Here is an 11,980-nt window from a genome sequence, read left to right as displayed (position 1 = left end):
TGGTTGAGTGTAGTATCTAGGAAAGTCTATGGTTGCCTGAATTGGGTCTCAATTAGAGACAGCTGTTATTGTGTCCCTGATTGGAGCCATATTTAAGGCAACCATAGGCTTTAGCTGTTTGTGGGGAATTGTCTATGTTGAACGTAAGTAGTTTGTGTGTGCACTTGCGTTGGTAGCTTCACGGTCGTTTGTTGTTTTTTGTATAGTTTGTATAAGTGTTTCGTTTCATGTCATCTTCGTCGTTATAATAAAAGAAGATGGCTTATTTTCCACATGCTTGCGTTTTGGTCCGTCTCTCCTCCACACGATCGTGACAGAATTCCCACCTGCCTGGGACCAAGCAGCGTAAATCAAGGCAGAGTGGCTGGAAGCCCGAGAGGCAACCCCAAAGATTTCTTGGGGAGGGCACACGGGGAGTGTGGCTGGGTCAAGTGGGAGAATTAAGCCAGTTCCCCGTGCTACCATCAGGAGCAGTTGGCTAACGAAGGTATGAGTCGGAGAATGTGGAGGAGTTATTGGACAGATTGGAGGAAAGTGAAAGGATGGGAGATTATGAGACATTTGAGGAGTTGTTGGTGTTATTGGAGGAGAGCGAAGAGAGAGAGATGTTGATATGGGGGAGCATACAACCAGGTAAGGTTGGGAAGCCTCCTGTGCGTCTCCTGAGCCCTGTACGCACTGTTCCTTCTTCCCCGCATCCTTCCTGAGGTGCGTGCCCTCAGCCTGGTACCCAGTACCGGTACCACGCACCAGCTATAGTGCGCCTCGAGAGTCCAGTGTGCCCTGTTCCTCCTCCACGTACTAGCCCTATGGTGCGTGTCTCCAGTCCGGTACCACGCACCAAGCTTCCTGTGTTCCCAGGGTCCAGTATGCCCTGTTCCTGCTCCCCGCACTAGCCCTGAGATGCGTGTCCCCAGCCCGGTACCACCAGTTCCGGCACCACGCACTAGGCCTAATGTGCGTCTCCAGGGTCCTGTATGCCCTGTTCCTTCTCCCCGCACTAGCCTGAAGGTGCGTGTACTTAGCCCGGTGCCTCCAGTCCGGCACCACGCACCAGGCCTACAGTGCGCCTCATCCGGCCAGAGCCACCGTCTGCCCAGTGCCATCTGAGCCATCCGTCTCCCCAGCGCCATCTGAGCCATCCGTCTCCCCAGCGCCATCTGAGTCGTCCGTCTCCCAGCGCCATCTGAGCCGTCCGTCTCCCCAGCGCCATCTGAGCCGTCCGTCTCCCCAGCGCCATCTGAGCCGTCCGTCTCTCCAGCGCCATCTGAGCCATCCGTCTGCCCAGTGCCGTCTGAGCCATCCGTCTGTCCCGAGCCATTAGAGCCGCCCGGTCTGTCCGAGCCGTCAGAGCCGTTCGTCAGTCAGGAGCCGCTTAGACCATTCGTCAGACCAGGATCTGCCAGAGCCGCAACCAGACAGGATCTGCCAAGCCGCCAACCAGACAGGATCTGCCAGAGCCGCCAACCAGACAGGATCTCCAGAGCCGCCAACCAAGCCAGATCGCCAGGAGCCGAGCCAACAGCATGAGCAGCCAGAGCGTCAGAGCCGAGCCAATGAGCAGCCAGAAGCCGTCAGCCAGCCATGAGCAGCCAGAATCCGTCAGCCAGCCATGCAGCAGCAACCATAGACACAGCTAGACTACTATACTAAACATAAACCCAACTACTCTAATAAACCCCCTAAACCTTACAACCACCCTAGACACTACAAAAACACATACATTCCCCATGTCACACCCTGACCTAACTAAAATAATTAAGAAAACAAAGAATACTAAGGCCAGGGCGTGACACATTTAGGCCTACATGTGCACACAGTGCCATGAAATGACAGAAGCGATTTATGGTATATTTCTGACTCGATCCTATTTAGACATATTGTTGTTGGTTTAAAAAACAGATTGTTTTTTGTTTCATTTGATTAAAAACCAAACTTATTAGAAAGATGTATCGTTAATTGGTTTATGGTGAAAACATACATGGCTCGAATGCAATGTAATTTCAGCTGCTAATTCGATCTGTAAAATGGTTCCATGATGTTTATAAAACATTACATTTGCGAGCAGTATCACAGTGAGTGGACATTTCCTCATTCTCTTTTATATTGGATTGTTATCCAGCTCCTGTGAAAAGTTTGGATGTGCATAAAACCCTCCATAGTTTAAGTTGTCTGTATTATATGCCCACAAGGAGCAATTATGGTGCCTGTAACTGTATTCTGTAGCCATAAGACTCCTGAACATTTAGTCAAAGGGCTACCCAGACCCCTCTTATATGCTGCTGCTACTCACTGTTTTTAATCTATGCATAGTCACTTTAACTCTACCCACATGTACATATTACCTCAATGACCTCGACTAACCTGTGCCCCCGCACATTGACTCTGTACCGGTACCCCCTGTATATAGCCTCGCTACTATTATTTTACTGCTGCTCTTTAATGATTTTATATTTTTATTTTTTCCTTATCTATTTTTTACTAAACACATATATTTCTTAACTGCATTGTTGGTTAAGGGCTTGTAAGTAAGCATTTCACTGTAAGGTCTACACCTGTTGTATTCGGTGCATGTGACATAAAATGTGATTTGAACATTTGATTTGAAGTGGGATTAAAATAGATTTTGTCTTTTTTTTTTTATCTACACAAAATACTCTGCCAGTGGAAGAAAACTTCCAACATTTGAAAAATAAAACACTAATAAATGTATATCTTCATTAGATAAGTCAATACATGTTAGTCACCTTTGGCAGCGATTACAGTTGCTATTCTTTCTGGGTAAATCTCGAAGCGCTTTCTAAACCTGGATTGTGCAAAATTCTTCAAGCCTTATAAAATTGGTTGTTAATTGCTAAACAACCATTTTCAGGTCTTGCCATAGATTTTCAAGCAGATTTAAGTTGAAATTGTAACTCGGCCACTCAGGAACATTCACTGTCTTCATGTTAAGCAACTCCAGTGTAGATTTGGCCTTGTGTTTTAGGTTACTGACCTGCTGGAATGTGAATTAATCTCCCAGTGTCTGGTGGAAAGCTGACTGCACCAGGTTTTCCTCTAGGATATTGCCTGTGCTTGGCTCCATTCTGTTTAATTTTATCCTGAAAAACTCCCCAGTCATAAACGATTACAAGCATACCCATAACATGATTCAGCTACCACTATGCTTGAAAATATGGAGAGTGGTACTCAGTAATGTGTTATGGATTTGCCCAAAACACAACATTTTGTATTTAGGACAAAAGTGAATTGCTTTGCCACAGTTTTTTTGCAGTATTACATTAGTTCCTTGTTGCAAACAGGATGCATATTTATGACTATTTGAATTTTGTACAGACATCCTTCTTTTCACTCTGTCAATTAGGTTAGTATTGTGGAGTAACTACAATTAATTAATTGTGTGTGGGATACAGAAATGAGGTAGTCATTCAAAAATCATGTTAAAGGCCTCCCGAGTGGTGCAGCGGCCTAAGGCACTGCATCGCAGTGCTTGAGGCTTCACTACATTCCCGGGTTCGATCCCAGGCTGTGTCACAGCTGGCTGTGATCGGGAGACCCAGTGCGGCTTGGCAGGGTTGTGTTTTGTAGGACGCATGGCTCTCGACCTCTGCCTCTCCCGAGTCGGTAGGGGAGTTACAGAGACTGTAACTACCAATTGGATATCACGAAAAAGGGGTAAAAAGCACCCAAAAATATTAAACACTATTATTGGACAAGCAACTTATGTGACTTGTTAAGTACATTTTTACTCCTGAATTTAAGGCTTGCCATAACAAAGGGGTTGAATACTTATTGATTCAAGATATTTCAGCTTTAGATTTTTTAATAATTTGTAAACATTTAGAAAAAAATCATTATATTTCGACATTGTGGGGTATTGTGTGTAGGTCAGTAACAAAACAATCTCAGTTGAATCCATTTTATATTCAGGCTGTAACACAACAAAATGTGCAAAGGGTCAAGGGGTGTGAATACTTTCTGGTGTATTACATTTACATTTACATTTAAGTCATTTAGCAGACGCTCTTATCCAGAGCGACTTACATTAGAAGCAATTATTTTGTCCCATATAATGGGGGTCCTGTTTTTGATTCAAGATATTTCAGCTTTAGATTTTTTAATAATTTGTAAACATTTAGAAAAAAATCATTATATTTCGACATTGTGGGGTATTGTGTGTAGGTCAGTAACAAAACAATCTCAGTTGAATCCATTTTATATTCAGGCTGTAACACAACAAAATGTGCAAAGGGTCAAGGGGTGTGAATACTTTCTGGTGTATTACATTTACATTTACATTTAAGTCATTTAGCAGACGCTCTTATCCAGAGCGACTTACATTAGAAGCAATTATTTTGTCCCATATAATGGGGGTCCTGTTTTCTGCTAACAATGCCTGCAGTACTATGGTCAGCCTTCAACTTCCATGGCTTCAATGAGAGGGGGCAGTCGTTCTCCCCTGGCGCTGACAGATTGACTGGTACATGTAACACCTCTTCAGTTACCACCCTACTTATCGCTCACCTCACCCTGTCTCTCATGGCAACACGACTCCAGTAGTATTTACATATCCCCCATCATGAAGTATTCTGGGTCAGCGTGGTGGGAGAAAAGCATTCCTGGCTGAGCAGAAGTTCCAGTGAGGAGGAGAGATATGCACAATACCCATGTGGGCGACAAAACCAGGCCCAGTAGATATAAATGTTTCTGCAGCTATAAAGAGATTTGATTAACAAACATGGATAAAATGTCTTATAGATAAATAATCCATTATAGATACCTTGAGGCTGGCTTTTAAGGGAGAGCATTTTATTTTCGGTTTTTCCACTTTCATATATTTTCATAAACTGTTGCTGTGTGCACATATACCCACATAAATTCAGTATCTATCATTGTTTACAGTATGTCTCATCTGGGGTTCTGATAATACCATGACACCCTGCCTGCATATATATATATGAATTAAACACTCTGCGACAACCTACTGATATGGCCAGACATAAAATACTACATATAATGTTATTTTGTTAGGAAAATACAGCTGTATCATGACATGAACCCAAGGAAGATGGAATTTTGAATTGGGAATGTGAATATCTAGTTATTCTAGTGAACTTGATATCCTCATAGTGACCGTACGTACACCACCGTTCAAAGGTTTGGGGTCACTTAGAAATGTCCTTGTTTTTGAAAGAAAATCTCATTTTTTTGTCAATTTTTAAAATAAGATCAAATTGATCAGAAATACAGTGTAGACATTGTTAATGTTGTAAATGACTATTGTATCTGGAAACAGCTGATGTTTTATGGAATATCTACGTAGGCGTACAGAGGCCCATTATCAGCAACCGTCACTCCTGTATTCCAGTGCCATGTTGTTAGCTAATCCAAGTTTATAATTTTAAAAGGCTAATTGAGCATTAGAAAACTCTTTTGCAGTTGTTAGCACGGCTGAAAACTGTTGTTCTGATTAAAGAAGCAATAAAACTGGCCTTCAGACTAGTTGAGTATTTGGAGCATCAGCATTTGCTGGTTCGATTACAGGCTCAAAATGGCCAGAAACAAAGGACTTTCTTCTGAAACTCATCAGTCTATTATTGTTCTGAGAAACGAAGGCTATTCCATGTGAGAAATTGCCAATAAACTGAGGATCTCGTGCAACGCTGTGTACTACTCCCTTCACAGATCAGAGCAAAATGGCTCTAACCAGAATAGAAAGAGGAGTGGGAGGCCCTGGTGCACAACTGAGCAAGAGGACAAGTACATTAGTGTCTAGTTTGAGAAACAGACTCCTCACAAGTCCTCAACTGGCAGCTTCATTAAATAGTACCCGCAAAACACCAGTCACAACATCAACAGTGAAGAGGCGACTCCGGAATGCTGGCCTTCTAGGCAGAGTTGCAAAGAAAAAGCCATATCTCAGACTGGCAATAAAAAATAAAAAATTAAGATGGGCAAAAGAACACAGACACTGGACAGAGGAACTCTGTCTAGAAGGCTCGCATCCGGGAGTCGCCTTTTCACTGTTGACCTTGAGACTGGTGTTTTGCGGTTACTATTTAATGAAGCTACAGTAGTCATTTACAACATTTTACAATGCCTACACTTTATTTCTGATCAATTTGATGTTATTTTAATGGACAAAAAATTTGCTTTTCTTTCAAAAACAAGGACATTTCTAAGTGACCCCAAACTTTTGAACGGTAGTGGACATACATACCAGAAGCCATGGAAGCTTATAAGAAATCCCGCTTCGGCCTCCAACGAGCCATCAAACAGGCAAAGTGTCAATACATGACTAAGATCAAATCCTACTACGTCGGCCCTGCTCGACGGATGTGACAGGGCTTGCAAACTATTATGAATTGCAAAGGGAAACCCAGCCACGAGCTGGGCAGTGTCGTGAGCATACCAGATTAGCTAAATACCTTCTATGCTCGTTTTCGAGGTATGCAACACTGAGCCATGCATGAAAGCACCAGAAGTTCCGGACAACTGTGTGATCTCACTCTCCATAGCCAATGTCACTAAGACCTTTAAACAGGTTAACATTCACAAGGCCGCAGGGCCAGATGGAATATCAGGATGTGTACTCAGCGCATGCGCTGACCAGCTGACAAGTGTATTCACAGACATTTTCAACCTATCTCTGACCTGGTCTTTAATACCAACTTGTTTTAAGCAGGCCACCACAGTCCCCATGCTCAAGAATGCCAAGGTAGCCTGTCTAAATTACTGTCGCCCCGTAGCACTCACATCTATAACCATGAAATTCTTAGAAAGGCCTGGACCCACGCCAATCCGCATACTGCCCCAACAGATCCACAGATGATCTTTATTGCATTCCACACTGCCCTCACCCACCTGTACAAAATAAATACCTATGTAATAATGGTGTTCATTGAGTACAGTTCAGTTTCCAACACCAAAGTCGTCGCCCTCCCCCCCCAAGCTCATTTCCAGACTCAAGACCCGACTTCCCCTGGCGGTGAGGGTAGGCAACAATACATCCGCCACGCGGACCATCAACATGGGGGCCCCTCAGGAGTGTGGGCTTAGTCCCCTCCTGTACTCCCTATTCACCCATGACTGTGTGGCTGCACAGTACTCCAACACCATCATCAAGTTTGCTAATAACACAACGGTGGTAGGACTTATGACCAATGAGGCAGCCTATAGGAAGGAGGTCAGAGACYTGGCGGGGTGGTGCCAGGACAACAACCTCTCCCGCAATGTCAGCAAGACAAATGAGCTGATCGTGGCCTATAGGAAATGGAGGGGCAAGCACACCCCCATCCACATTGATACATTGTTGGGGCTGTAGTGGAGCAGGTCAGGAGCTTCAAGTTCCTCTGTGTCCACATCACTAAGGAAATAATATGATCCACACACCCACACTTTTGTGAAGAGGGTACTTCAGTGGCTGTTCCCCTCAAGAGGCTGAAAATATTTGGCATGGGCCCCCATATGTTAATTGGCTGCATCATTGCTTGGTACGGCAACTGCAAGGCATCCAACCGCAAGGCACTACAGAGGGTTGTGAGTATGGCCCCGTACATCAATGGGACCAAGCTACCTGCTATCCAGTACCTCTTCACCAGGCGGTGTCAGAGGAAGGCCCAAAAAATTGTCAGACCCCAGCCACCCAAGCCATAGACTGTTCTCTCTGCTACCACGGCAAGCGGTACCAATGCACCAAGTCTGGAACCTACAGGACCCGGAACAGCTTCTACTCCCAAGCCATGAGACTGCTTAACACGACTGCTAAATAGCCAATCAAATGGTTACCAGGACTATCTGCATTGACCCTATTTTGCAATAACTCTCTTCCGCTGACTCTACATACACACTGGAGTCTACCCACACACTCACACATACAGTCGGGAGTTTACATTTAAAAAAAAATGAGTCATTAAAACTCATTTTTCAACCACTCCACTAATTCCTTTTTAACAAACTATAGTTTTGGCAAGTCGGTTAGGACACCTGCTTTGTGCATGACACAAATCATTTTTCCAACAATTGTTTACATACAGATTATTTCACTTATAATACACTGTATCACAATTCCAGTGGGTCAGAAGTTTGCATACATTAAGTTGACTGCCTTTTAACAGCTTGGAAAATTCCAGAAAATGATGTCATGGCTTTAGAAGCTTCTGATAGGCTAATTGACATCATTTGAGTCAATAGGAAGTGTACCTGTGGATGTATTTCAAAGCCTACCTTCAAACTCAGTGCCTCTTTGCTTGACATCATGGGAAAATCAAAAGAAATCAGCCAAAACCTCTGAAAAAAATTGTAGACCTCCACAAGTCTGGTTCATCCTTGGGAGCAATTTCCAAACCCCTGAAGGTACCACGTTAATCTGTATAAACAATAAGGAAGGAGACGCATTCTGTCTTCTAGAGATGAACGTACTTTGGTGCGAAAAGTGCAAATCAATCCCAGAACAACAGCAAAAGACCTTGTGAAGATGCTGGAGGAAACGGGTACAAAAGTATCTATATCCACAGTAAAACGAGTCCTATATCAACATAACCTGAAAGGCCGCTCAGCAAGGAAGAAGCCACTGCTCCAAAACCGGCATAAAAAAGACAGACTACGGTTTGCAACTGCACATGGGGACAAAGATTGTATTTTTTGGAGAAATGTCCTGTGGTCTGATGAAACAAAAATAGAACTGTTTGGCCATAATGACCATTGTTATGTTAGGAAGAACACCATCCCAACCGTGAAGTACAGGGGTGGCAGCATCATGTTGTGGGGGTGTTTTGCTTCAGGAGGGACTGGTGCACTTCACAAAATCGATGGCATCATGAGAAAGGAAAATTATGTGGATATATTGAAGCAACATCTCAAGACATCAGTCAGGAAGTTAAAGCTTGGTCGTAAATGGATCTTGCAAATGGTCAATGACCCCAAGCATACTTCCAAAGTTGTGGCAAAATGGCTTAAGGACAACAAAGTCAAGGTATTGGAGTGGCCATAACAAAGCCCTGACCTCAATCCTATAGAAAATCTGTGGGCAGAACTGAAAAAGCGTGTGCGAGCATGGAGGCCTACAAACCTGACTCAGTTACACCAGCTCTGTCAGGAGGAATGGGCCAAAATTCACCCAACTTATTGTGGGAAGCTTATGGAAGGCTACCTGAAACGTTTGACCCAAACGTCAAACAGTTTAAAGTCAATGCTACCAAATACTAATTGAGTGTTATTAAACTTCTGACCCACTGGGAATGTGATGAAAGAAATAAAAAGCTGAATTAAATCATTCTCTCTACTATTTTTCTGACATTTCACATTCTTAAAATAAAGTGGAGATCCTAACTGACCTAAAACAGGGAATTTTACTGGGATTAAATGTCAGGAATTGTGAAGAACTGAGTTTAAATGTATTTGGCTAACGTGTATGTACATTTCCGACTTCACCTGTACTTACACTGACACCCCAACACGCACACACCAAACACAGATATACCACATACGCCCTCACATCGCATGAGCACACATGCATACTGACGCCACACTCACACACACATTTAAAAAGGACAGCAAGCATTTCACTGTTAGTCTACACCTGTTGTTTACGAAGCATGTGACAAATTGAATTTGATTTGATCCTAGTGCAGATAGTGTTCAAAAGGGGTTGTGTTAAATGCGGAAGACACATTTCAGTTGAATGCATTCAGTTGTACTGACTAGGTATCCCCCGTTCCCTTTTCCCAGAACTGCAAAGTGTTTGGCCACACAAAGTGCATTTCCTGTAGAAAACAGTCTGGAAGTTTATCTTCATTGTGTTTGTCTGTGTTTTGCAGGTCCTTCACCTACTGGCTGAACTTTATCTTGTCCATCATGTACTGCAGTGAGAACAACCACATAGGTTCATACCTGGAGGAGACGAGGAGCTGCTCTTGCCCCTATGAACACCCGTCCTGCCAGGGTGTCATACCCTGCACCATGGGCGAGGGCTCCTTCTGCGCCTCCTGCTCCTACGACAACCGCTCCCGCTGTGCAACATGCAATCCTGGGTACATGCTCAGCCAGGGGGTCTGCCGCAATGAGGTGCCGGACTCCACAGATCACTACATCGGCTTTGAGATGGACCTGCAGGACCTGGAGCTGAGATACCTGCTACAGAAGAAAGACAGCCGTATTGGCATCCATGGGATCTTCGTCAGCAACGATGTCCGGCTCAACAACTGGTTTGACCCGTCGTGGAGAAAGAGGATGCTGCTGACACTGAAGAGCAACAAGTACAAGTCCAACCACGTCCACATGCTCCTCGGGATGACCCTGCAGATCTGCCTTACTAAGAACAGCACCCTGGAGCCAGTGCTGTCTGTCTACATCAACCCCTTCGGGGGCAGTCACTCTGAGAGCTGGATCATGCCTATACACCAGAACAGCTACCCCGACTGGGAAAGGACTAAACTAGACATTCCCCTGGACTGTTACAACTGGACGTTGACTTTGGGCAACAAGTGGAAAACATTTTTTGAGACTGTCCACTTCTACTTGCGGAGCCGGATCAGTGCTCCGTTGCCACAAGGGAACGGCTCAGTCTACTACGAACCTTTAGAGTTCCTGGAGCCTGGTAAGAACCTGGGCTACATGAAAATAAACAGCATCCAGGTGTTTGGCTACAGTATGCACTTTGACCCGGAAGCGATCCAGGACCTGATTCTGCAGCTGGACTACCCGTACACTCAGGGATCGCAGGACTCAGCCCTGCTGCAGTTGCTGGAGATCAGGGACCGAGTCAACAGACTGTCCCCTCCTGGACCTCAGCTCCTGGACCTCTTTTCCTGCCTGCTGCGCCACCGCCTGAAATTATCCACCACAGATGTTGTCCGAATACAGGCAGCGTTGCAGATTTTTTCTGCCAAACAGCCGAACTCCATGGAATACGAAACAACCAAATTATGTAGCTAATAAGGGGCCGGAGTCCAACTACACAGATGCTTGTGCTGCTATTACACTGATTTGATTACAGTTAAGAGCAATTTTGTAAGGCACTGAGGGACATTTTCTTTTTTTATGATGTTGAGCGCTGTTTATTGGGATTTGTGTAAAATGTTATATTTCTGGAAAGTGTGTGTCATACAAACACAAGGGGGCTTCACCATGCCCACTTTGCCTTTTTTAAATGATAAGAATAAGAAACAGAGTTGATTTCTGACCGTGATGGATATAAAAGATGTATCATCACTGATATGTTTCCCATAGATTGCACAGATTTCAATAATCCGTTAAAATGTGAAGCTTTTGCTGATAATTAAGTGTTATCTCAACAGTGTGTTTGGTTTGACACCAGCATGGCTTTACTTAGGTCTTTCACTTTGTTATTGAACACAACATTTTTTTTATTATCATACTCTTCTGTTTAATCCCACTCCCCATGTGTCCAGAGCTAAATGAGACGCTAAGGAAAGCAAATGTTCCTTGTTTTTCATAAGTTTAAATTCCCACACAGGCTTTTCTATTTCACATATTTGTAAAATTAGAGTTATGCAATACTTCAGACATGCAGAAATAAAACACCATACACACAATGGCTAGTATGTTTATGTTACTTTTATTTTTTATAATGCAGTCGTTTGTGAACAGTTATGAAATAATGTCTATATGATGTATGAAAACATTCTGAATTTGCTAATTCACTAAATAAAAGTCATTTTTATGTGCCATCTGTAAATAGTTTAGATGTTTTATCTAGTGGAAATTTTTATCAGAGATAATCTATGTATGATGAATCAATTTCATATTTATGTTTGATCTTTGGTTAATTAATCTAGATTATATCATATCTGATGCAACTGGCACAAAAAGAGACACATTAAAATAAAGTTATTTCCAGATCCTGTCAATTAATACCAATTCACAAAATGACAGGGATATAAAACGGAAGTGTGTCAGTTAAGATTATATTTCAATATCAATACCACAGAATATAAGATGTTCCATTCAGTCCTTCGGT

The 11,980-nt window shown here is 43.4% G+C and overlaps 1 protein-coding gene across 1 annotated transcript in view; it reads left to right on the top strand.

The window, feature by feature from the left end:
* The window catches only part of LOC111976091 (BMP/retinoic acid-inducible neural-specific protein 3), a 60,220-nt gene extending 48,528 nt beyond the window's left edge, over positions 1 to 11,692 (top strand). The window contains exon 8 of the mRNA XM_024004833.1: positions 9,819 to 11,692. Coding sequence (XP_023860601.1) covers positions 9,819 to 10,935 — 1,117 coding nt within the window. The 3' untranslated portion in view covers positions 10,936 to 11,692. The remainder of the gene's footprint in view (positions 1 to 9,818) is intronic.
* Positions 11,693 to 11,980: the final 288 nt, after the last annotated feature.

Source organism: Salvelinus sp. IW2-2015, linkage group LG16, assembly GCF_002910315.2.
Source record: "Salvelinus sp. IW2-2015 linkage group LG16, ASM291031v2, whole genome shotgun sequence".
Classification (NCBI taxonomy): Eukaryota; Metazoa; Chordata; class Actinopteri; order Salmoniformes; family Salmonidae; genus Salvelinus; species Salvelinus sp. IW2-2015.
Note: the sequence above shows the minus strand (reverse complement) of the source record. Positions and strands in the feature narration are given on the sequence as shown.